The 26,945-nt window shown below is 40.9% G+C and overlaps 1 protein-coding gene across 11 annotated transcripts in view; it reads left to right on the top strand.

Moving 5' to 3' along the window:
- ASPH (aspartate beta-hydroxylase) overlaps positions 1–26,945 on the top strand; it is a 179,666-nt gene that overhangs the window by 85,916 nt on the left and 66,805 nt on the right. For 9 of the 11 annotated variants that reach the window (XR_004972490.1, XR_004972491.1, XM_036338338.1 and 6 more), the window contains one exon: positions 5,083–5,124. The exons of the other annotated variants lie outside the window; for them this stretch is intronic. Coding sequence is in view for 7 of the 9 variants with exons in the window: in XM_036338338.1 (XP_036194231.1) it covers positions 5,083–5,124 (42 nt within the window). In the remaining 2 variants the exon portion in view is untranslated. The remainder of the gene's footprint in view (positions 1–5,082; positions 5,125–26,945) is intronic. 11 annotated transcript variants of the gene reach the window in all.

Here is a 26,945-nt window from a genome sequence, read left to right as displayed (position 1 = left end):
AGAAAATTTAATGCTATGAGAATAAAATAAACCCAATACTAAAGTTTGGAATGAGAAAGTATTTGGAAAAAGTTAGGAATGATTTTTAGTTCCTTTAAAATTTTGCATACTTTCTTTACTGACTATTTATATTGTCAACTACATTGAAAATTGGCATAAAATTATTAAAGTGATATATTCTGACTCCAACTTACAGTAGCTAGTTGCTCCTTGAAAACCCTTCTTATATTTGTCTTTCAAATGCCATACTAGAATTTTTTTCTCTATTAGTTTTTTTTTTTTTTTTAACACAGTGGAAACATCGATGGGAGAAAGAAATTATTGTTTTTATTTCTCAAAAGATTGAAATTCTTAAATTCAGTTGTAATTCTCAGATACTCTAAGGAATCTCCAATTTTCATCAACAGCTTTGCAAGCATCCCAGGAACTTCTCTAGGTCGTTAGTCATTCCTAAGAAATGCAATCATTCTGTTATCAAGCTGCCCTTAAAGCAAAACAAACAAGCAAACAGCAACACAAAAGTAAAAAACATCTACTTCTGTTGGTGGGTTTTTAAAAGTCAAATGAAAATGAAGCAGTTTCGCAGCCTGTGTCTAGTTGGTCCTTTAATTTAGATTTCCCCTTATTTTTGCAGATACTTAAAGCTTCAGAAAGACTGCCCCACTGCTACAGGAGGACCAGCCTAACCATACGCTCCAAAAGATGGCTGAGATAGATCTTGTGAAGTAATTACTGAGCACACCAAGATCTTTGCGAGTGAACACTAAAGATGTTTTCAATGAATCATAGTCCACTGGCATTTTAGGGTATCTCTTTTTTTAAGAAACAGAAGTTACATGTGATGTTACATTCCTGCATGTCCTTTTTGGGTAGCATTAGTGAATCCATTGCGTTGCTTTCCCTTCTTTTTTTGGTGGCACAGCTTTTAGTCTTTCCTGTACTAATGTGTGTTTTCCAGGCAACACGTAATAATGATATTGATGATGTGGCAGCAAACGTGTTGGCAGGGCTTTGATATATATTGTTAGGCACGAACACTCTGTTGGGCTGACGTGCAAACTGCGTTAAACGGGATTTAAAAGCCATAGGACTACCTTGCCTCAGCACCCTTAAAAACAGAGTAGAGTCGTTAGGAGCTGTGAAGATTTGAGTTGTATATCTCTGCACTGATATCCTTTAAAAAAAAAAAAAAAGCCTACATTGCTTCAAGTATTCAGGGCAAAACTCAAAATGTGAGATTTCTATAGCTTTTAGCTCATTAGAAAAAAAATAATATTTCATTGAAAGTTTTAAATTATCATGGTTAATTTATTTTTGAAACTGAGGGAGAAATAAATTCCTCGCTAGGGCCTAGGGAAGAGGAATGGCCTGCTATACAGCACGCTAAAATACTTCTTCGCACCGCATATCGATCACATAATAGCTTTCCACTGTTTAAATTTTAAGGACATCTGTATAAATTCCTGGTGTATAACTTAGAGACTGTTCTGCCTTTGGCTGACTAAGTAAAGCCCTCACAACACTACCAGTAAAGACAGCACCGTGCACGCTTACTCAGCGAAGTCAAGTCTGGGGTCAGCCTCTCTAGGGGGTTCGTTCAGGGGGGGCCCGGAGCACTCCCCAAGCGAGCCAGGTGCCTGCTGCTGCTGTTTCACAGCCTCTGAGCCTTTTCCTTTCTACCCTGAAGTTCCAGAAGGAACTTTTAATGTGGTGAATTCGTGGCTCAGAAATAGTTGCTGTGATGAAACACTCCTCTGTTAGGAAGGAAGGTAGCGACAATGTCCGTTTGAAAGGACCATAAGCTATGTAAAAAGCCATAGAAGCCGTTTCGCTTCCCTGTCAGGGGAGCTCTTGATCATGTCAACATTGTTTTAAGATGAGGTGATGTTTTTGCTGCTTATAGGGTTCAAATCAAAGAGGTTTTATTTTTTTTTTGTCATTAGAGATCATAGTTATAATGTAGTAAGTTATGCATGCTGACCCCATGTGCAGTGAAACTCCAAATAATAACTTACTTAAGAAAAGCAATAATTTTCTAAAGCTGTGATATGGGTAATACAGAGTTGCTACTCAGATTCTAATAATGCTCTTAATTCATATTGTGAATTATAGAACACTACTTTTTATAAGCCATATTTTTTTTTAGGGAAACTTAGGAGTGACATAACAGATAAATGAGTAAAATAAATTCTACTGAATTTTTTTATATATAATGGTCTCTAGAACTCTGGAAATAGAAGGTTCCTTATGCTGTGGTCCATTTCAAATACTTTTAATTCCAAATATCTGAATTAATGAGCCTTGTCTTCACACATACATGCCAAACTGGGCAACATCAATGGATTTCCTAAAAATAATGTAAATGTCTTCTGTTTAATGTTATTCGAGTGCAATAAAATGCAGAAGGATTCTTCTCTATATTGTCATTATTCTGAAGTATATTATTTTTTATTCGTTACCTAATATAATCAGTTCATTTTATACTTACTAGTACTTTAGAATATTATGGCATTTTTGATGAATACAATCGCAAAAGAGTACCTCCCCCCCATGTCTTACTCTATTTCTAATAGGTGATGCTTATTTATTTTGTTTAGCATTTACCATTATGCTACATTTCCAGGGGCAGGATTGCAATGAAATAGCCCCTGTATCCATTCTTTGCAGGTTTTTGTTGGGTCCTAGGAGTTTGGGTAACTCCCTGGTGAGGCCTCCTATTCCCTGTCCGCTGTACCCTCTACTGTTCCACAGTGACCAGTGACCATCCGTGCACAGTGACCTCTGACTGTGAAGAAATTAACTTCACCCTCGTTGAGCTTCTGCGGCTCAAGAAAGTGTTGTTTTCCCCTCCAACGTGCCCTGAAGAAACAATGAAAATAAAACTTGAAACTAAGGGTGAGCAGACTCACCTTTACTGAATGCACTTACTCTGCAAAGTGCTTTGTGTTCAGGGAGTTGAGTTTCCCCAGCAGAGGGGTGTTATCTCTGCTTGGAGGAAACAAGGGTCAGGCAGGCTGAAATGCCTGCAGGCCTGAGGCCATTCACGGTATTCTAGAGCAAACGCGTGGGCACCGGGGAACGTGGGCACCAGGGAACGACCTCCTGAGGGATCTGCAGGTGTTGCTGATTCCACTGGGAAGAGAGCTCCATGAGATTTTTGAACTTTTCTTCAATCCTGTATCCCTGATGCCTATGACAATGCTTCCTATTAGATGGTGCGCTGCCTAACTTGATGACAAGGAGGTTATAGTTAATAAGATCAAGAGCCTGTGTGTGTGTGTGTGTGTGTGTGTGTGTGTGTGTTTTAATGTCCTGGATACCCTCTTGCAGCACTAGCCAAAAAGTGTATGGCCCTCAAACTCATAAAACCCATTCTTTGCAAAAATCCAAGACCTGCGCTTCTCTAGTATCTGTTTCTCTTTCAAGAAAAGTAGAGACGTGTGAAGTGATGTAACCACTGACCTTGACAGTTTGGGCACTCGATTTTCTCAGCTGCCGCTTCCTCCTTTGCACAGAAAGGGAGATAAGACCTTTCCCCATCTGGTGTCGGGAACAAGAGACGAGTGAGATGTGCTTAGCACTGAGCCTGGCTCACTAGCTTTCGAAGTTGGCTCCCTTCTCACCTAAGGGCTGAAAAGAGAAATTGCTTGACCAATAAAAATCTCTTCCTTGCATCAGAAGCCTGCGGCATATTCTCACCTCCAAAAAATGAAATGTTTTCTATGAATGAATGTGGGGAATCGCGAACCACAACATCCAGTGATCTGTGATTGCCTCCCTACTCCCACCCTAGACCGCACCCACACTCTCTCACTTTGTGGGGAATGGACACAGTCTGTGATTTTTATGTCTCCCAAACTGTTTGCCCCATCCCCACGCCAACACCTGTACACATGTGTTCCTAGAAATACCCCCAAATTAGATCAGTACCTACTGGGTCTATAATTGACTGGTCTACCTTGAAAGTTCACTAGATCCTAACCTGTATTAAACAGTAAGCAGATATGAGGTTATGAGTGCACAAGACCTTGAAAGTTCACTAGATCCTAACCTGTATTAAACAGTAAGCAGATATGAGGTTATGAGTGCACAAGTCTGCTTATAAACACATAGTCAGGTAACGTGTCATTGTCTTCCCTGTGGGATGGGTGTTCTTTGGCCGGTCCAAGTTCTTGTTGGGTTTCACTCTGCTTGCTAACCCCATTTCTAGAAGAGACACTGGGATTCACTCAGTGAAAGGCTGACACAGGTGGGCTCTTTGGCCAATCGCAGCTCCTCAGCAGGTGAGCTACTGCACATCTGGGCTCAGTGCAGGCCCCTAACGGGTCACCTGTTAGGTGTGAAGTCCTTAAAGCAAGCATGTCAAACTCAAAGGCTAACACGGATCAAATAAGTGAAGCGTGTGGGCCGTGGGTCACAAGGTTGACATGCTTGCCTTAGAGCAGCGGTTCTCAACCTGTGGGTAGCGAACAATGAAAATACATCCTGCATATCAGATATTTACATTACGATTCATAACAGTAGCCAAATTACAGTGATGAAGTAGCAACGAAAATAATTTTATGGTTGGGGGTCACCACAACATGAGGAACTGTATTAAAGGGTTGCGGCATTAGGAAGGTTGAGAACCACTGCCTTAGAGGCATGCGACTAGTGTTCTCAGTCGGGTGACATACTGCATCCCGTTAAAGCACAGGGTGCCTATTATAAAGTAGTCTTCTGTTTTTAGAAGGCAAAATATTTAACAAGTTTTTCCCTACCCAGTTTGCCTTTGTACTCATAGAGGAGCTTAAAGGTGGTGGAGATAAGCAACAGCAACTCTCTTATCAAGGAGAAACATGTAGCCTGACACTCGATACCTAGTTATATGCTTGGTGACTTCTATAAGTAATTCAAATGAACCTGACCTTAATATAACACATTTCATGTATAAAGAATTCGGGATTTAGGAAAATTGAATTGTTTGCCGAGAAATATTTTTTAAATTATATCAATTTGAGTTCATTTAAATATGGTTCTATATTTTGAGACATTGAATGGTGACTTCCATAGTACTTACTTTGCTTTGTCTTTACTTTTCAGAAACAAATATAAAAACAGATGATCCAGCACAAAAAGCAAAAGGTGAGATTATCAAATAAACAGTCTTTCAAATATACATCTGAAAAAGCCATTATACCATCCATGAAGAACATGATGATTTTAGTTTATGTTACGAGCTAAAATAAATTGCCACTGGGTTTATTCTTTCAATGATTTCATCAACGAACATTTATTAATATTCTACGTGAACATTAGAGCTATGGCCCTGGAGAGAGATTGCCTGCCCTCTAATCCCAGGTTTGCTGTTCACTCTGTGTCCTCAAGGATTACAGAACCCTGTGCCTCAGCTTCCTCTTCTGTGATAGAGGAACACTACCACCAGCTTCAGAGACCATGAGGCTCCTGTTTCACAATAGCAGTTCAGTGAAAATGCATGTCAAGTGCTCAAAGCAGTGTCTAGCACAGACAAAGCACTTAGAAAACAGTATTTATGGTCACCTATATGGCAACTCTGCTAGGTATAGAGGTCCAAGGATGACTAGATCACATTCCCTTTTCTCAATGAACTCCAAATTGTTGGAAAGACATGCAAACAAAGTCACATCCATATAGAAAGGATCCTCTCTGCCTTCCAGGAGTTTATTACAAAGGCATTCTTGATAACCCAGTGTAGCTTTAATTCAGCTCCCATAAAGACTCCTACACTTAGAGTGAGGAGCTAAAAAATTATATGGGTGTGACAGAATGGTGGTTGTAAATCTTCAGTAGTTAAACATTATTACAGTCTCAGGAATGCCTTTAATTTGTAGTAATGAAGGCAGTGTCTACATTGAAAAGATACAAGGACACATAATGGAGAAGATCAATCCTGCTCTGTATGTAAAAAAACTTAATGAGCATGTGGAGTTACTGGCCTCTGGCCATAATTTTGTAGCCCACCGGCTGGGAACTAGGCATGTAACTCATGCGTGTGTGTTTTTCTGATTGGTTGTTTTTAATTTTTTATCAAAGTTATGTAGAGATATAGTTTCAAAAGTTATGACTTAAAAGCAGTAGTCTTCTACCTTACTACTCTCTGTCCATGAGTCCCATTCCCAACTTCCTTTTAGCTGGTTCTTCTAGTACAGTGGTTCTCAACTTTGGCTGCACAGTAGGATCACCTGGAAGTCTTTTTAAAATCCTGATTTCTGGGCCTCATCCTCCAGAAATTCTGTTTTTTGTTATGGGGTGAGGCCACAACATTAGTAACAAAGAAACAGAATTTCGGGAGGATGAGGCCCAGAAATCAGGATTTTAAAAAGATTCCCAGGTGATTCTAATGTGCAGCCAAGGTTGAGAATTACTATTCTAGTACTTAAATGTTGCGTGTCTAAATAGCTTGTTTCTGCATTTTCTCCTCACTCTTGGAAACTGTTGATTGACTTTTTTTTCCGTACACTAACTGGGATTTACCTCAGCCATCATCCATAAACTCTCAGGATGCCTGAGCTCCCCAACCTTCCATTATATTCATGATGTGTTCTTTTTAGGAGGGGAAAAAAAAAAAGGCAGGGAGGAGGGTACTAGCAGCTTCCCATAGAAATCATCACTTCTGCTTCTCCACAGCTCTGCCTTCCTCGGCCTGCTGGATACCATATTCTCTTGGCTTTCCTCCGACTGTACTATTTGCTTTTCCTCAGCCTCTTCGGTCGGACACTCCTCTCCCTGAGCACCAAACATCGGGGTGCCCCAGGACTCAGGCCTCAGAGAGTTTCTGTCTACACTCTCTTGAAGATACCATCTAATCTCATGGCTTTAAATATCTGAGTTTCAAAGATTGCCACACTTACCTGCCTGATGTCTACCTGATGACCTCGATTGGATGTCTAATCATCACTTCAAACTTACATATAAAACTGAACCCCCAACTCCCCCATCCCACTCCTCCCATGAACCTTCTTCATGCCTCCCTAGTCTTCCATTAGCAAATCCTGTCAGCTCTCTCCAGAGCGTATCTGGAATCCAACTTCCTGCCTCCTTCACCTACTATCAACACGGGTTCCAGCCACCGCCATCTCTCATCAATTGCCTGACGGGTCTTCCTGCCTCACCTCTCTCTCTGTGATCTCTCTCAGCAATGTAGTCACGGTGATGCTTTGAAAACCTAAGTGTGTGATGTGGCTCAGATGCTTCCAGCATCTTCGTATCTTTCTCACTAAAACGAAGTTCTGTGCAGTGGTTTACAAGGCCTTGCACGTCTGTCCTCTCTTCCCTTACTACGGTTTCCTCCCCAACCTTACAGTCTATGACTTTCCTTTGCTGACTCGACTCCAGCTACACTGGCTTCCCTGCCAAGCATATATAGGGCTCGGGGCCTGTGCACTGCCCGTTCCTTCCAGGTGCAGTGTTTGTCCCGGATGTCCACCCAGCTTGCTGCTGTCATCTTTGCTTACCTGTTGCCCTCTCAGTGAGCCTCCCGACTCACCTTATTTCAGAGCATAACCCCCTTACACTCGATTTTGTTTCCTTGCTTTGTTTTCTCCATAGCAGTCGCCACCGTGGGATTGGATTTGATAATTTAGTTCTTGAGTGCTTCTTTTCTGAACTTGCCACTGCAATCAAGTGCCTGTGAAAACACATTTGTGTCTCTTTTGCTCACTGCTGCATTTTCAGCGCCTGGCATCTAGTAGACCCTCAGTAAATAGTTGCTGGATGAATTTCTATTACTTCTTAATTATTAAGAATTAATCTGAGCCCTGGCTGGTGTGGTTCAGTTGGTTGAGCATCATCCCGTGCACCAAAAGGTCACCAGTTGATTCTTGGTCAGGGCACATGCCCACTTTGTGAGCTCAAGCCCTAATGGGCGTGCAGGAGGCAGCTGATCAGTTTCTTTTTCACATCAATGTTTCTCTCTCACTCCCTCTCCCTTCCTCTCTTTCTAAAATCAATAAAAACATTTTTTTTTAAAGATTTAGTATGAACAGACAATAAAGGCTGTATAAAACCAAACAGTAGGAGTAAGAACCAGACTCAGATAGCACTCCTAGGATGGAAATCTATGGGAGATCTAAAGCTTGAATGGGAGACCCAAAACTATGAGAAATATATGAGAGACCAAAAACTTTAGTAACATTGGGATAAGAAAACAGAGTGATTATGTCAACTCTTCTGTGACTTAATAAGTCTAAGCTCAGTGGATACATGAAGTCATCATACTTAAGCTCTTTGGAGCACAGAATTAACCAGGAGAAGAAAACCTATATTTAAAAACACTTTAACCTTCAGTGTCTTTGTCCAGAAATGAGGATAATGACTCTTACGTCTCATAGGGTATACTTCATTACTGGAGGATAAAGTGAAAATAGTATCTGTAAATAATACATGTAATCTGCTACTTTCATTTTCCTAACCTCACTTGGCTACTATTATTATCCAGATATATGGACTTGGGAGTGTTTTTTATAAGTAATTACTACCCTATTGAAAACCCTATTTGAGCAAATTGTCAGCTTCGGGAATTCCATTTATTTATTTTTTTTTACTTATTTCTATGATGCTGTTAACTGATAGGGAAGGGAGAATATTGCATTTTTGGAATATGCAGTGAAAAAATTGAATGTGTTTTGTCAATTATACCCCAATCTAAAAAATTGAATGTGTTTTAATAGTCCTATCTTAATTTCATAATATAGAAATGGAGATTTTTTAAAATTGAATTTAGTGGGGTGACTGGTTCATAGACATATAGATTACAGGTGTACAATTCTATAATACATCATATGTATATTTATTGTGTGTTCACCACCCCAGTCAAGTCTCCTTCCATCACCATTTATCTCCTCTTTACCCTCTTCTTCCCCTCCCCCCCCACCCAATTGGAGATTTTTAATGGTAATTATTCATTTGCCTCAGCATGAATTATTAGGTTGCCTAATTTTCTACTTGCATTATCTTCCCTCAAGTATATTGGTGAGGAAATATTGACAAGATTGGGAAGATTTTGTTTTTACTTAGAATTAATAATTATATGATCCCTTTCTTTTAAAGAATTAGATTTAATTTATTTTGATAGAGTCTCAGGTTTGGGATAGGATTTCTTCCAAAATAGGCCCTCATTTGGAGATGCCAGATTCTTAAATGGAATCAGATTATTTATCTGTTTCAGATGAAATTGCTATATCAGTTTCTCCCCACTGGATGTCATGTTTTCCCACATATTCCATATTTCACAACCGTAAAACATAGTGTGAACTACAAAGTAATGCAATATGAAAACGGCTCACTAGATGTCTAAATCAAACAGTTATTCTTCTTCACTCATTTACTCAGTAACATTGAATACCTACTGTGTGCCAGGCTTTGGTTTAGGCAGTGGGGCCAAGACAGTCAATAAAATCAAAGCCCCAGTTCTCACAGTACTTGTATTTGTGTGTGTGTGTGTGTGTGTGTGTGTGTGTGTGTGTACATCTGTATCTGTGTGTTTAAACATATGATTCGAATATAATAGACAAAATATAAAAAATAGAATATAATAGGCAGTGATACCTGTGAAAAGAAATATACAACAGGACGAGAGTACAGAGAATGACAGTGGGCAGGGACGTTGCTCTATCGGCGGTCTCTTGGACAGTGACGTGAAAATGCAAGGGAGTGAGCTGTGCAGCCACCTGGGAGAAGAGGGGTCCTGGTGGAACAGCACATCCTTAGTCGCTAAGGTGAGAAGCACTTAGCAAGTGTGAGGATTAGCCGGCAGTGTGCGAGGGGTGAGGGGAGTGTGGGAGGTCACAGGGGTTGCAAGGTTTGAGTCACAAAGGCCTTTGGAGAAGGACTTTATAAATATATTATCTTGAGTGACAGTGGAAGCCACTGGGAGATTCTGAGCTGAAGATTCATATTTTCTGCTTTATGTTTTAAAAGGCTGGTTCTGGCTCTAGGGGTGCAAGATTGGAAGCAGGGAGACCACATAGAAGACGATGGTGATGGTCCAGGGAGAGATGAGGGCAGCCAGGTTCAGGGGTGGGGTAGAGGCAGTGAGGGAGGGTGAGATCTGCATGTATTCACACATAAAGTCAAGAGGATCTGCTAATGGATAAGGATGTGGGGTGTGACAGAGAGGACTCAAAAATGGTTCTATGCTACTTCAAAGGTGTGCTTTAACAAACGCATTGACTATGAAAGTATGCAATATGCTACTGATTTCATATATATAAAATGTCAGGTAGTATTTGAGGATTTGTGAGCCTTTAAAGAAATTTGAAAGCCCAGCCAGTGTAGTTTAGTGGTTGAGCATTGACCCATGAATCAGGAGGTCAGGGTTCGATTCCCGGTCAGGGCACATGCCCAGGTTGCAGGCTCAATTCCCAGTGGGGGTCATGTAGGAGGCAGCTGATCCATGAAACATCATCATGGATGTTTCTATCCATTCCTCTCCTCTCCTCTCTCTGAAATCAATTTTTAAAAAAACATTAAAAAAAACGAATTTTGAGGAGCAACAGAATACTCTGCCTGAAAATGGGAAATGTGTTCTGGCTTACATGTGTGTGTTAAAATTGCATTTGGATCAGACACTTTACCTGAAATAGTTTCCCTTTGATTTAGAGTAATAGTTAATATCCCATGATATTATTTATTACAATTAGGGATATGCTGAAACAGTATATTTTGTGAATGTCTGTAAGAAGGCATTTAAAGATTTCCTGGTTAGTGTTTGTGTTCTTTAAAAAATAATAATTAGTGCCCTAACGAAACACCAGGTGGCACTAGAAAACAAGTCTCAGATTAACACTGTAAATGGTTCTTTACAGAAACCACATGAGTAAATGCACTTTGGAGAAAAGGCTGAGATGGCTGTATTATAGCCAGGCAATCAGCTTGGTGCAACTGGTACCTCCTACAAATACTTCCTAGTTTTCTGTGAGCATAAGGAAAATAGACCCACCAAGGGCAGTAATCATGCCTAAATGAAAAAAATGTTTTTGTGTTTTTTTAAATTTTTTCTACAAAGTTTTTCCTGGGATTCTTGCAACCATATATAACATCTCTGAGCAAAACTGGAGAGCATTGCCTGAGGGTTAAAAACGAGACTCCTTAGTGCAGCACATACAAGCATCTCATCCTCTGGCTCCTGCTATGGCTTTCCTCCGTTCAAAACGCTCCTCCTTGCCTCCGCCTCACATTCACCTGGCAAACTCCTGTTCCTTAGAGCTGAGCCGAGAGCTTACCTGTGCCAGGAGCCTGCCCTGGCTGTGCCCGCATCGTTCCACCAGGAAGTGGGCTTCTCTGGGCTTCCAGAACATCCAGGGCTCACAGAATTTTAGTGCATATTTTGAGTTTTCTTCTTAATTTTTAGACAACAAAGTTCTTAAGGATGGGAACCATGACTCCCCTACCCCCAACCCCAGTATAAGTCTAGGTTCTCCAAGAAACACAACCAACTTGGTACGTGTGTGTCTAGAAAGAGAAAGGGGAGCAGAAAGAGACAGAGACAGAGAGTTATTTTAAAGAATTGGCTCGTGATTCTATTTGGCTAGCAAGTCCGAAACTCTAGTAGGTAGGCAGGCAGACTGGAGACCCAGGGAAGAGTTGATGTTGCAGCATCAGGCCAAAGGCTGTTTGGAGACAGAATTCCCTCTTCATTATGGGCGGAGAGGGGGTCATTTTCTTTAGACCTTCAACTGATTGGACGCGGCCCACCTACCCTTTGGTGGATAATCTGCTTGATTCAAAAACCTATGGATTTAAACGTTAATCCCATCTAAAAATACCTTCACAACAACATTCATACATATTTGACCAAATATCTGGGTGCCTAGCTAAGTAGACACACAAAATTAATCATCACATCCCTCCAGTGGCACCTAACCATAACACAGTAGGAGCTGAATAAACAGTTGTAGTATGGAAAAAAAGGTGATAAATCCCTTTTCCTTTACTTGGGTCTCTTCATCTGATGGTGATAGTATGAGATGCAAATGGTGGGCGGGTAGAGTTCATAACAGAAATATCAAAGTATGAACTTTAATTGTCCACAGTGTACTACATTTTAAGTTATTTTCACATAGGTTCTCAATTCTTACCAAAAATCTTGTAAATTGAGTATTTTTCAGCCATTATTTTTCCAAATACATTTTTTCTTCTTTCTCTCTCTACTACTTCTGGTACTTCAGTTACTTGCTAGACTGCATGATAACGTTCTACAAGTTTCTGAAACTTCATTTTCCCCCCATTTTCTTTTGGGTTGTATAACTTCTGTTGCTCTGTCTTCAAGTTCAGTGACTTTTTTTCTTTTGTCATTTTATATCTGCCATTGAGCCCATCTAGTAAAATTTTCATTTCCGTTACAGTTCTTTTCAGCTATAGATTTCCAATTGCTTTTTTAAATAATTTCTAGTTCACTGCTGAGATTCAATATCTGTTCACTCCTTAATGCCATGTTTTGCTTTAATTCTTTGGACTCATTTATAATCACTGGTTTGAAGTGTTTTTCTAATGAACCCAATATTTGGGCATACTCGGAGGCAGTATCACTGCTGTGATATTGACTTTTTTTTTTTTTAACTGAGTGTGGGTCAGGAGGGCACTGTTATTTGCACTCTAGTAATTTTTGGTCAGAAGCTGAATTTTTTATATAATTTGTTGTGGCAACTCTGGAATTGTTGGTGTCTCGTAGATGGTTCGCTTGTCTGACTCAAACTGAACATTCTGTTTTCCCCGCAGTGTGAAGCAGTACTGCCTCTGCTCAGGTGTTTTGGTTTCCAGCTGCTGTGTGGTCCTCTAGACCAGTGGTTCTCAACCTTCCTAATGCCGCGGCCCTTTAATACAGTTCCTCATGTTGTGGTGACCCCCAACCATAAAATTATTTTCGTTGCTACTTCATCACTGTAATTTTGCTACTGTTATGAATCGTAACGTAAATATCTGAGATGCAGGATGTCTTTTCATTGTTACAAATTGAACATAATTAAAGCATAGTGATTCATCACAAAAACAATATGTAATAATATATGTGTTTTCCGATGGTCTTAGGCGACTCCTGTGAAAGGGTCATTCGACCCCCAAAGGGGTCGTGACCCACAGGTTGAGAACCGCTGCTCTAGACTTACTAGTAGTTGAATGGTCTGTTATAGATTTGGGCAGAATTCATACTCAGAATTTGGGGCTTGCTTCTGAGATTTACTATCTAAATTGTTGGTTGCTTTGCCAGCGCAAGTTCTGCTGTTTTATACCTCAAGCCAGTACTTTGTGTTACCCACACTGTGTATGCAGGAAGAATACAACAATCTTGCACATTTCACCAGAAGCAGTTCTGTCTTTCAAAGGTAGATTTGTGTACCTTTGTAGACATTAGCCTTCAAGAAGGCCCCAGTGATTCTTGCCTTCTAGCTCATGCCTCTGTGTAGTCCTTTCTCCACTGAACAGGGCTAACCTGTGTCACCACAGGAGGGCATTTCAGAAATGACAGAATGTGACTTCAAGGCTAGGTCATGAAAGACATTGCAGCTTCTATCTTTTTTTTTTTTAATATATTTTATTGATTTTTTTACAGAGAGGAAGGGAGAGAGATAGAGAGTTAGAAACATCGATGAGAGAGAAACATCGATCAGCTGCCTCCTGCACACTCCCCACTGGGTATGTGCCCACAACCAAGGTACATGCCCTTGGTCGGAATTGAACCCGGGACCCTCAAGACCGCAGGCCAATGCTCTATCCACTGATCCAAACCGGCTAGGGCTTGCAGCTTCTATCTTGCTTGCCTTTGGGTTACACACTCTGGGGAAACCAGCTGCCATGTCATGAGCCTCCATGGGTGGCCCTTTGGACAGTTCTGTGTAGCAAGGAACTTGTGTAAGGTGACACATGGTAATGGTTGTTGTAAGCTCCTAAGTCGGGGGTAGTTTGTTTTGTAGTCATATACCGTTGACTCTTGAACAACGAGGGGGTTAATGGCTCCACCCCCCTGCACAGATGAAAATTCTGCATAGAACTTTTGACTTCCTAAGCACTTAGTTGTCCTTTGGTATGTTCGGCGGCTTGGTTCCAGAACCCCCATAGAGACAAAAATCCACAGATGTTCAAGTCCTCTATATTAAATGGCATAGAACAGTGCATGCAGTTGGCCCTCTACAGCCACAAACTCCCAGTGGTGGATTGAAAACAGTACAGGAATTTATTTTATAACTTTGTGTATTTGTGGACTTGTGCAGTTCAGACCTGTGAATATTAAGGCTCAACTGTATAACCAATGCCTCCTCCCTGAGTTGGGGTTTGCCTGCCTTTCACCAGGCTCCATGGGCTTCCCCATGAGGATAGAAAGTTATTAGTCACCAGGGATTTGTGCAGAGTTTATTCTAAGAATTTGGATCTCAGCCCTCTGGGACTCTCCTGCTTCTAAAATGTGCCCTTTACATGTCTGCGTGCTTTGTTGCTGTGAGTGCTGTCATCTGCCTGACGTATGGTGTTTGGGGAGCACCGCCATACAAGAAAGCCCAATGTAGAAACAAAAGCAGCTTTTCAAAAGTAATCCCTTTGGTTTATAAGTCTACCTGTCTTTGGTCATTTTCCAGTGCCTTCAAATAGTTGTTTTCATCATGTTCAGTGATCTTTTGTTGAGTTAATGAACTACGAATACTAACACTCTCAGAATATTAGAGAGCTGGCAATCTCAAATTTGTAAGCCATCCTGAATTGTCTTACTGTGAACTGCCTAATCATATCTTACTTTTTGCCTTTTTCTTGTTGACTTTCAGTGGTTTCAGTTATATTACTGATGTTAATCCCTTGGTTTTTAAATTGTAAAAATATTTTTCCAGTTGGTTCTTTACTTGTAGCTTCATGTGTAACGTTTTACAGATAACATGATTATTGGGATAAGTGAATTTATGAATGAACACATGAGAGAAGGGTATTCTCTGGTCTTTGAACAAGTCCAACAATATCTGCTTGCTTTCATATATATATATATATATATATATTTCTATTACAAAATAAACAATATATACAAAAACATTGAAAAACTTTGATTCAGAGGCTGGGGAGTATGAAACATGGTCCCTCATTCATTTATTTATCTTATTGAGATAAAAGCTATTGTATCTGGCTGTGAGGACACCTGTCATCAAGATTCAATTATTTGGCCTCAGGATTGTTTCCCTTGATACACGAGTTCAATCGAGTCATCACTGCCTTGAACTTGATGACTTCATGGTCAGTATGTATAGGTCTTCTGTCTTTTAGCTGCCTATTGGAGGTGCCTTGGTTCATTGTTTTGGGCAGTCCCTAAAACACTATATATTCCTCATCATTAGCGCCAATAGCCACTTAGATGTAGCACGGGCTGGCATTTCAGTTCAGCCCGCACACTGCACCGTGGTACTGTCCCCGTCCTGCAACAGAGCAGTGCAGCAGTGGCACACTTAAACCAACTCAGGGAAAAGCTTCAAGAAAACAATCTCCCGCCCTCCCATACAGCTGTGAAAAGAGGTTAAGAGATAACTGCTGTTAAAGATTTATTATAGTCATTACATTCAACAGCTACAGTAGTTTGCGTGGTTCCTAAAATATACCAGCAGTTATTGTCTGATTACTTCTACAGATAAGTTAATTATAGGAGATTTCTGACTCTTATACAGTCTGATTTAGAGAGAAGTTTAATTACAGCAATTTTAGTGATTTAAATAAGCTCAGCATATATTACCAGTCTCAGCAAGTGTAGTGGAGGTTTTAAGCTCTGTTGAAATACACATTTTCTTTATTTTTGTTTTTTTTATTTCATGATCTTAACCATATTGTAGTACAAGCAATAATCTGGGACACCTGTCTCCACCAGAGTGGCTATCCAGTCAAACACACCACAGGACAACAACAGCAAATTCTTCGCTGTCATTAAAATCCCATTCTAATGCCTCCCATCGAGCAGGCAACATTTTACAAAGCTAATTTCTGTAACGATTGTCACAACATGAGCAGGGAAATAAAATAGGTTTCTTATGGGGGAAAAAAAGCCAGATAAGTGTGTTCTAAAATTATCTTTGGGACCTAATTTTTTTTTAATTGATGGGAAATACGACCCTGCCTTCCAATCAGAATAACCCACTTTACTGTGTAATAACATGTTATTTATATACTGAAGCAAATGAATGATTAACATATTAGCCACCTCTGCCCAAGCTTGCTTAAAATTAAGCTTTCCAAAAAAAAAAAAAGTGCCATAAAAAGAAAAGTGCTATCATACTTGCGTATATTCGTTTCTTTACTAGTGAGCAAACTTCAGATTGGAAAGTGCCTTATGTGAAAAACGCATTACTGGAACTGCCTTGGTTTGATTACAGAGCTCTTTTTCACAGCACTTGTCATCCTTCTGATATACTGGTAGAGTGTTGTGGCATTGACAGTGGTAATTCTTGCCATCTGTTCATATGTCTTTCACTTAAAAATCAAGTGTGTATTGATAGTAGGAAGTATTCGTAATAGTGGAAATAAGTCAAGTCCTCTCTGTTTCAGTTTGGGTGATTTTCTTCGATTCTGCCCAGGAAACGGGTCCACCCCTTAGCCCTGACAGCATGGAGGATCAGCCATGCTTTTCTCCTTTGCTGGAATGCTTTCCCTTCCCCTTCCCCAGGCAGGTCCCGCAGTCCTCTGCCGTGCTGAGCCGGGTCAGCCGTGGCTCAGAGCAGGGTGGGTGTGGCTGGAACCTGAGGTGACACAGACACTCGGGGATGGGACAGGAAATTAGGCACAAGCAGCAGGCGGGGGACTGGGAAGCCAGACAGTAGGCAACAGGCAACTATATCTCAGCAACGGGGAGAAGCCACTGTCACAGGGAGTCAGGAACAGCCCGCATTGAGGCTAGGGGCAGGAGGATGTTTGCAGGCAGAATATTTCCACATGGAGGAGAAGCACAGCCTTCCTCCAGAGACGCCCGCAGACCCCAGAGCCCATGCTGGCTCTCCCACCACAGCGACCTGTAGGAGCTGGTCCAGATGACGGCACTGGGCACACCGTGCAGCAGTATCAGCAACATCCATGGTTTGTCGGCTGCCTTAATGCTTTTCTGTAACTTTCCGCTTTCCTTCTTGCCCGCCATCTAGAACATGCGAAGCTATTCTATGGATAATTAACTGCTGTTGAAACTCATGATGCATCCAAACACAGCCAGATTCCAGTGAGGCACCAGCATCTGATGCAGCATTTCTCAGTCCCGCCTGCAAACGCGATCACTTGCAAACTGGTCTGGGTCCACCCCCACACATTCTGACTCCCCAGCTCAGGGGCACGGTGACTCCCAGGTGAAGGCCTGGCTGAGGCGTGCTGGGTCCGCTGCGCTGCTTACCTGGTCAGTCTGGTCTGTGTACTGGGACCATCTTAACTAAACATTTTTCCCTGGGTCCACCTGGTTCAGGAACTATTCCTTGCTGCTATTGGAATCCCATTGGAAGGGACTGTTTAACTTAATAAAACATAAAGACCACAAGAGGCTTATTTGAGAAGAGCTGAAGCTATCCTGTGGTAAGGTAATTAAACAGCCTCTTAAAGTCAAGTGCATGAGCCTCAGATGTAAGCCGGCCTAGGGTCTGAGTATCACTGGCCGCCTCCTCTGTGCGGAGGCGCGATGCTGGGTTGGGCTGGGGAGGTGTCCAGGACTGACTCTGACAATGGACCCATTTCCTCCTTCATGGCTCATGTCTGTCTCATCTGTAGACTCCTCTCTGACCTCACATGGGTTCATTCCTTTGCTATTGTACATTCCAATCAGGACAAAGAGAATAATGGTAATGAATTCTCAGTTGCCATCTACACATGCTCAAACTGCAGGTCTTAAAAAACATGACTTTTGTCAATGATATTTTCATAGGTCTAGCTTTTTCTGTTGTTGTTGTGATTTTCTGTGGTTTGTCTCTCCCGGTAGGGCGTGGCTGCTCCTTCAACTCAGAAGGTGCTTGGTATTTAACCATTTAGTGGGTCATTGCCGTAGACCCATCTTGGGTTGCCAGGGAGAACTTTTTAAAAACTCTTATCATTAAAGTAACAAGAAAACATCAGTGAGGTGGTTAAAGGCTTCTATTTCATACATCCTGGAAATTGTTCGCTACTAGACATCTCAATTAAAGCAAATTTGCAGCAACTCATATTGTAGATTCTATTTCAAGTCATAAGTATATTTGTCCACTTAGTTATGGTAAAATCAAAAAATACTGAATTTTGGCCTTTGGGTTGATTTTTAAGGGGTCAGCACGTGTGGGTGAAGGGGGTGAGAGAAGGAATTGTATATATTCTACTACGTTTTCTTATACAGGGGAGTTGTCTGTGTTGGGTGAAGGTATGGCCTCTGGCACCAGGTCCTGGGACTTCAGCCACCCCCCTGTGTGTTGACTTTCTTAGAGAGTGAGCAGGAGACCTGAGAAAAGGGACAACAGCTTCTCGCTAAGAGGATGCTTTCTTAATTTAGCAAATATTTCACCTTATTTTATTTGCCGTGCTCTGTGGAGGGCCCTGAGAACAAAGTAAATATAAAACTACAATACAAGGAAGTGAGGTTATGAGCAAAATGCTGTGGGAGCATGAAGGAGAGCGAGCTCACTGCTCGGGGAGATGGACAGCTGACAGCTGATGTCTTTGTGGAGGGATGATGTGAGCTGGTCCTCAGGTAGTAAGCAAGGGTGGTTTCTATGGGATTCTGTTTGCTGCATCTACCTATGAATTCAGACACTTTATTTTTAATGATGGGATGATGGGTTGATACAGAAAACTCCAAGGTCAGTCCTAGGATATCAGGATGCTCTCTATAAAACAGCTTAAATTGATTAGAGTCCTGTCTTGAAACTCTTGACCCTACCACTTTCGGGGGAAATTGTTAATTTGTTATTTTCTAATAACCAGTGAATTTTACACTTTCTCTCTTTTGATTCTTCAGTGCCATTGATGATATCTTCCATTTGTTCCTTTCCTGTTTCATGTAATAGACTTAACTAGAGCCAACTTCTAGGACTATTTGTGTGTGTGTACTAGTACATATAGTTTATGTGGAGCCTTCAGGGCTAGTTAGCTACCAACTCTACCAACCCTGCTCAAGTTGTGCAAAATATCTTTAAACTTTAAATAAAGGTGATGAAACCTACTTATACAGCATGGAGCCTTTAATTGATATGCTTTCCATAAGAGCTAAGATTTGATAAAGGTGTATTTCAGGTGCTAACTTTGATTTTGATGCTTCATTGAAATTTGGCTCCTCTCTCCCAAGGATCACTGACTTCTCTGTGCATTTATGTCACCATATTAGTGATGTTATTAGTAATGTCATTCAGCAAGTCATAAGGTGGAAATAGCATTAATTGCAAATTATAGCTTCCCCATAAAACCAATGAACTTAGGTGAGCTTTTTATTTCCGTGCCCTGTCACTTGGATTCATACCGCATCTTGCTTTTTTTAACTGCTGCCACGTGCATGTCTCAGCAGTGTATTTCTCATGGCCCTCGTAGACAGTCACGAGAGTGAAGCAGATAGGACCCAGCAGGGCATGCGATGTGTGCCATTAATCGCTTACCTCTGTGCAGCGAGGAAGGAGGCCAGAGGCATATTGTCTCCTACCCCCTGAGACGTTTGATAATAGCTCAACACTGCACTTCCTGGAGTATTTCTTTGTGATTAGAAAACATGAGTGGAGAGACTAGTTAGGGAAAAAAATGAGGATTTTTTTTAAAAATTTAGTTTTTGTTTAAATATATTTTTATTTATTTCAAAGAGGAAAGGAGAAAGAGAGAGAGGTAGAAACATCAATGATGAGAGAGAATCATTGATCAGATGCCTCCTGCATGCCTCCCATTGGGGATCGAGATTGCAACCTGGGCATGTGCCCTGACCAGGAATTTACACTAACACCATGACCTCCTGGTTCATAGATAGACACTCAACCACTGAGCCATGCCAGCCAGGCAAAATGAAGAATATTTTTAAAGTGTTTTTTAGACAAATAATAAGTATCAAATATACTCAATGCATTGGCACTCACTCTTGGTCAATCATCTTAGACCAAGTTTTTTGTTTGATCTGTTTTGTTTTTATTTTTTACTTATTTATGTATGTATCTATTTTAACATAGTTTTATTGATTTCAGAGAGGAAGGAAGAAGGAGAGAGAGATAGAAACATCAATGATGAGAGAGAATCATTGATTGGCTGCCTTCTGCATGCCCCCCACTGGGGATCGAGCCTGCTACCTGGGACCCTTGACAGGAATTGAACCCGGGACCCTTCAGTCTGCAGTCTGATGTTCTATCCACTGAGCAAAACTGGCTCATCTGTTTTGTTTTTAGATGAAAGTGCGTGACTGGGTGTACTGATTGGAGCTTGAGGCTGTAATAACACTATAGGAAATTTGGAGCTATGGGTATTGTTTAGTCTGTGTCTGCCTTTAAAGTAGCCACCATCTATTTTTCTTCCTATTCATGAACATGTTCCTCGTTTAAATTCCTCTTACTGATCAGTTGATCCGCACTTGAAAATTGTGCATAGTGAAAGGGGTCCTATTATTATGTCTCTTCCAAATCCTACTTGCCATTTGGCCTTGAGCTTCTTATTTGCTACTTGATCTTGAATAAGTCTCTTAGCCTTTTGGTGCTTTGCTTTTTTTCATGTGTAAAATACAGAAATGGAGTTTTTGTGTAGACCGGGTGACCATTTCTCTTTGCCATGCTATACAGATATGAGCAATATAATCATTACTTTTCCTCGTATTATTATTTTACATAAAATATATGCAAACCCCAAATCCAGATGCTGCTTATTACTATTGGTTTGTATATGTTTCTTTTCTAAGAGGCTCTGGATGAATTTGATAAATTCACTCCTCATAACCATCCACTATATTTAACATCTTAAGAGCAAGAGGAGAATACTGATTCTTCAGGGATGTTGCCCTAGAAAGTGTTTGTAGGTGGGACATGAACATCCATTCATAAGCCGAATGAGGTGTGTGCGTATTGGAGAGCTATTTGAGCAATCCTGGTAGTGGCATCTCATTAAAGAGTAAGTTATGCTTTCCTTCTACCTTGGATGTTAAAGCTTTATTAACACTGGGTTTGAAACAGCTTCCAAAAAACACACACAAAAAACCCCACGCTAAATGCTTAAGGGATTTATTATAAAACTCAATAGTCCCGTTAATTTCTGTGGATGCTTTAAATTGCTGGGGTAAACAATGTGTTCAGCAAGGAAGCAAGATCCTGCGTCCTCCCAGGACCCTGCTTGATTGTGCCATTGGTATCTCCTTCTTTAATTAAACTTGTCCGAACATAGGACCAGCTGAAGCGTTTACTGTACAAATATTTTCACGCCCAGTGTGCAAGTTTAAAACCCTGCTAAAAAGAGTTTGCCATCTGTTAAAACCCAAAACATGTGGTGTGCTGTTGCATAAAAATAAGTTGCATATTATTCATAGAAAGAATCACAACATGTGTCATATCTTGGGAGCTGACCATAATCTGTGCTGTTTTAGAATGTCATCACCTTCTAAATGACAGTATGACCAGTAGTGCTTTGTTAAAAGACAAGATAGTCTATAAACATAATGAAATTAACATGTATTTTTATTCAAATGAAAACAGGTTTATCTGAATGTAAGTTTTACTGATAAGAAATTAAAATGTTTTTGATATTTTCAAATTATTTCTAGGAATTTTATGTTTAAGTCTCCCCCACTCCACCCACCCCCAAAATTTAGTCATTTCACTTAGTCAAGAATTTCATTCTGTCCCTGCATCGCCACTCCCTCAGCCTGTGGTAGCCTCGCCTCTGATTCTTGTAGTCACTATACTGTTACTCCTTGCCTTTCCATGTATTCGCACTCCCGGCAAGAGAACCTTCCCAACCTCAGGCTATGGTCAGCCACTCATTTAAACCACCAGCTACACCACAGTTCTAGTTCTTCCACATCCTTACCAACAGTTAGTATGGTCAGTCTTTCTAATTTTAACCTTGCTAATAGATATGTAGTGGTATCTCATTTTGGCCTTAATTTGCATTTCCCTAGTGACAAATGATGTTGAGCACCTGTTCATGAACTTAAGTCTCATTCTTATTTCTTCTTTGGTGAAGTGTCTGCTCACATTTTCCTACACCCTTTTATATTGGGCTGTTAGTTTTTTTATTGAATTTTAGGAATTCTTCATATATTACTAGAGGCCCAGTGCACAAATTTGTGCATGGATGGGGTCCTGCCGGCCCTGCTCCCAATCGGGGTGGGGGTGGGGGGCTATTGGGGGTGGGACTGGCCGGGGGCGGGGGCAGGTCTCAGGCAGTTGGCTGGCCAGCCCCACCCCCTGACCAAATTCCTGGTTGAACTCCAGTTGAGTGGAAAATTTGCATATTAGCCTTTTACTAGGTGTACCAGTTAATAATGGCGGGTAATAATGGTGGATTTTGTAATCAAAGAAAACACGATAATTTTAAGAGAAACATCAAAAGTGCTTTATTCAAAGTAATGTCCATCGCTAGCTACACATTTCCCCCATCTTTAGGTAATTTGTGGATACCATCCCTATAGAACTTTCCTTGTTTTGAGACAAACCATTCAGATACCCAATTTTCCACTTCTTCATACATTTTGAAGTGCTGCTCAGAAAATGCGTGTGTCATCAATTGGAACAAGTGGTAATCTGAAGGAGCAAGGTCTGGTGGATACAGCGGGTGGGTTAATACTTCCCAGGCAAGATCTTTTAACGTGTCTTTAACTGGTTTTGAAGTGTGTGATGGTGCGTCATCATGAAGCAAAATTACTTTGCCCTGTCTTCTGGCACATTCTGGTCTTTTCATGATCAAAGTGTGGTTCAAATTGATTATTTGTTTTCAGTAGCAATCAGTGTTAACGGTTTCACCTGGTTTTAGAAGCTCATAACACACCAAACGCAGAGCATTGTCTTCTTTCCAAAGCAATTTGGCCTTGCAGTCGATGTTGATGGTTGACCTGGATCAACCCATGATTTTGTGCATTTGGGTTTCTCAAAATAAATCCACTTTTCATCGCCAGTCACAGTTTGATGCAAAAAAGACTTTCTTTCGTGCCGTTGAAGCAACATTTTACTGATGACTTTTTGGTTTTCCATTTGTCTTTCCTTCAGTTACTGTGGCACCCATTTTCCTTCCTTTAAAATCTTTCCCATTGCTTGTAAATGATCAGAAATTGTTTGCTGAGCAATGTTTAATCTTTCTACAAGTTGTTTTTGAGTTTGACACTCATCTTCATCCAATAATGCTTGTAATTGTTGGTCTTCAAACTTTTTCGGTTGACCTGGGCGTTCTTTGTCTTTCGCATCGAAATCCTCACTTTTAAAGCATTTAAACCAGCGTTCACAAGTATCTTAAGATGGAGCATGTTCACCATAAGCTTCCCAAAGAATACGATAACTTTTTCTTCAAAATGAAGTGATGAATTAAAACTTCCTGCAAATGCTCTTTTTTTTGGCACAAAATTTGACATTTTTAAGCATAAAAATATCTATGATGTTAACACCTTCAGCAAATTTGACATATATATCAACATGCGTAACTCCATCAAATCGCATATTTATCAACATACTAGAGTCCCGATGCACAAAAATTTGTGCACTCGTGGGGGGGGGGGGGGTCCCTCAGCCTGGCCTGTGCCCTCTCGCAGTCTGGGACTCCTCGGGAGATAATGGCCTGCTGGCTTGCTTAGGCCTGCTCCCGGGTGGCAGAGGGCAGGCCCAATCCCTAGGTGCAGCCCCTGGTCGGGCTCAGAGCAGGGCCAATTGGGGAGTTGGGGCACCGCCCCATCATGCACAGAGCAGGGCAGATTGGGAGGTTGTGATGCCACCCTCAGTCACGCTCAGGGTAGGGCCAATTGGGGGGTTGGGGCACTGTCCCCTGTCACACTCGAGGCAGGGTCAATGGGGAGGTTGCGGCGCCACCCCCTGTCACACACAGAGCAGGGCCAATCAGGGGGTTGGGGCGCTGCCCCCGTCACACACAGAGCAGGGCCCATCAGGGGGTTGGGGCAGCGCCCTCTATCACCCACAGAGCAGGGCCGATCAGGGGGTTGGGGCGTCGCCACTCTCACACTCAGGGCAGGGCCGATGGGAAGGTTATGGCTCTACCCCATCACACACAGAGCAGGGCCTGTGGGGGGGGGGGGTTGGGGAGCTCCCCCCTATCAGGCACACAGAGCAGGGCTGCTCAGGGGGTTGGGGCCCTGCCCTCTGTCACACACAGAGCTGAAGGGTGATCAGGGGGTTTGGGCGCTGCCCCCTGTCACGCTGATCCCGGTGCCGGGAGGCATATTACCCTTTTACTATATAGGGTAGAGGCCTGGTGCATGGGTGGGGCTGGCTGGTTTGCCCTGAAGGGTGTCCTGGATCAGGGTGGGGGTCCCCACTGGGGTGCCTGGCCAGTCTGGGTGAGGGGCTGAGGGCTGTTTTCAGGCTGGGAGTGACTGAAGTTCCCAACCGTTCCTTTTTTTCTTTTTTTCTTTTTTATTCTGGGCCAGCTTTACCTTGAGGCTTGACTCCAGCTCTTAGGCCTCCGCGGCTGAAAGTAGGTTTCTGGCCTTTGCTTACAATGTTGCGAATCTGCTGGCTGAAGTCCGGCGGTATTTGTTACAATGTTTCTTAAACTGCCTGCTCAGAGGCCTGCAGCCGCAGGCGGGGAACGTTGGTTTCCTCCAAGGATCCTCCTTCACTGAGGCAAGCAAGCCTCATGCTAGTTTCAAGCTGCCTGGCTGCCGGCCGCCATCTTGGCTGACAGTTAATTTGCATATCTCGCTGATTAGCCAATGAAAAGGGTAGCGGTCATACGCCAATTACCATGTTTCTCTTTTATTAGTAGATGTGTAACTCCATCTCTTGATAAAAATCCACATTATTAACTGGTACACCTAGTATTGTATAGGATTTTTATAACACTTTTATCGCATAAACAACTTACAAATAGTTTCTTTCAGCTTCTGGCTTGTCTTTTTATTTTCTTAATAGGCAGTAGCTTCTGAAGATTTTTAAAAAATTTTAATGAAGTCCAATATATGAATTTGTTTTTTTATGGATGGTGCTCTTGGAGTTTTACCTAAGAGATTTTTGCCTAACCCAAGGTCACAAAGCTTTCCTCTTATTATTTTTTTGGTAAGAATTATGGTTTTAGGTTTGTGTTCCATTTTGAATTGTTTTTTGTATGTGGTAAATGTGTAGATGGCAGTTCGTGTTTTAAATACGGATATTTTATTATTCCAGTGGAATTCGTTGGAAAGATTATTTTTTTTCCTTTGAATTGCCTTTGTCTTGATTATTGTAGTTTATAATAAGCCTTAAAACCACAGAATATTAGTCTTCAAACTTTGTTCATATTTTCACAGTTGTTTTGGCTATAGTAGTGGTCCTCTGTATTTCCATATGAATTTTAAAATTAGTTTGTTAATTTCTACCAAATAAAGAAGCCTGCTGGGATTTTGACTGTAATTGCATAGACTCAATTTACTTATTTGGGGAGAATTGAGATCTGTATTATGTTGAGTCTGCTTATCTATGAACATGACATGTCTCTCCATGTAGGGTCTTTTATATTTTATGTTAGCGTTGTTTTGTAGTTTTTTTATGTTCAGGTCTTCTATGACTTTTGTCAGATTTATCCCTAAGTATTTTGGGATGTGAATGTAAGTGGTATTACTTTATAACTTCAATTTCTTGATGTTTGTTACTAGCATTTATTGGAGAGAAAATGACTTTTCTTTATTGATCTTGTATCCTGGAGCCTTGCTAAATGGGCTTATGCATTCCAGTAGCTTTCTGGTAGCTTATATCACATTTTCGGCAAAGATGTTTATGTCACCTCTAAATAAAGAAGGTTTTACGTCTTTGTTTCCTATCTGGATGCTTTTTCTTTCTTTTTCTGTTTCTTGCCTTATTCAGTGGTTAGCGCCTCCAGAAGCATGTTGAACAGAACTTACAAGGAGACATCTTTGTCTTGTTCCTGTTCTTTCATTGATAAGTATGATGTCAGCTGTAGATTTGTCATAGATACTCTTTATCAGATTGAGAAAGTTTCTTTCTGTTTCTACATTGTTGAGAGTTTTTGGATTCAGTCAAAGGCTGTTTCTGAAATGATTTTTGTCTTCATTTTTAATGGTATTAATATGATAAATTACACTGATTTTCAAATATTAAACCAACTGTGTGCATTCCTGAGCTAAACCTCATGATTCATTATCCTTTATATATGTTGTTGGATCTAATTTGCAAAAATTTTGTTTAGAATTTTTTACATGTCTATTCATAAGGAAAGTCTGTGTTTTCTTTCTGGGTATCTGTCTTTGCCTGGTTTTGGTTTCATAGTAATGCTGATGTCATAGAATGAGTTGGGTAGTAATTTTTTCTCTTCAAGAATTTATGTATTATGCATTATTTTTTCCTTACATGTTTGGTGAAAATGACTGGACTTAGAATTCTTTTGTGGGAAGTTTTAAATTACAAGTTCAATTCCTTTAATTGTTATAAAATAGTAAGGTTATTTCTTTTTGAGTAACCTTCAGTCATTTGTGTCTTTCAATAATTGTGTCTATTTGTCCGATTTGTTGAATTAATTGGCATAATGGTGTTCATAATATTCTCTTATCCTTTTAATGAAGAATCTGCAGTGAACCACCTAACTCATTCCTGATGTTGTTATTTATGTCTTGTTCTTTTCCTGATCAGTTGGTTGGGGTTTTATCAGTTTATTTGTCTTATCTCAAAATCAACTTTAGTTGTATTAATTTGTTATTTTTCTGCTTTCTAAGCTATTGATATCTGCTCTGATCTCTATTGTGTTTGTTTTCTTCTACTACTTTAGGTTTAATTTACTCTTTATTTTCCAGTTTCTTTGTGGAAGCTTGGAAAATGCTCTCGCAAAGATGTGTATTTTGCTATTGTTGGGGGTAGTGTTCTAGA

The sequence above is a fragment of the Myotis myotis genome, unplaced genomic scaffold, assembly GCF_014108235.1.
Source record: "Myotis myotis isolate mMyoMyo1 unplaced genomic scaffold, mMyoMyo1.p scaffold_m19_p_16, whole genome shotgun sequence".
In the NCBI taxonomy this organism is placed as follows: Eukaryota; Metazoa; Chordata; class Mammalia; order Chiroptera; family Vespertilionidae; genus Myotis; species Myotis myotis.
Note: the sequence above shows the minus strand (reverse complement) of the source record. Positions and strands in the feature narration are given on the sequence as shown.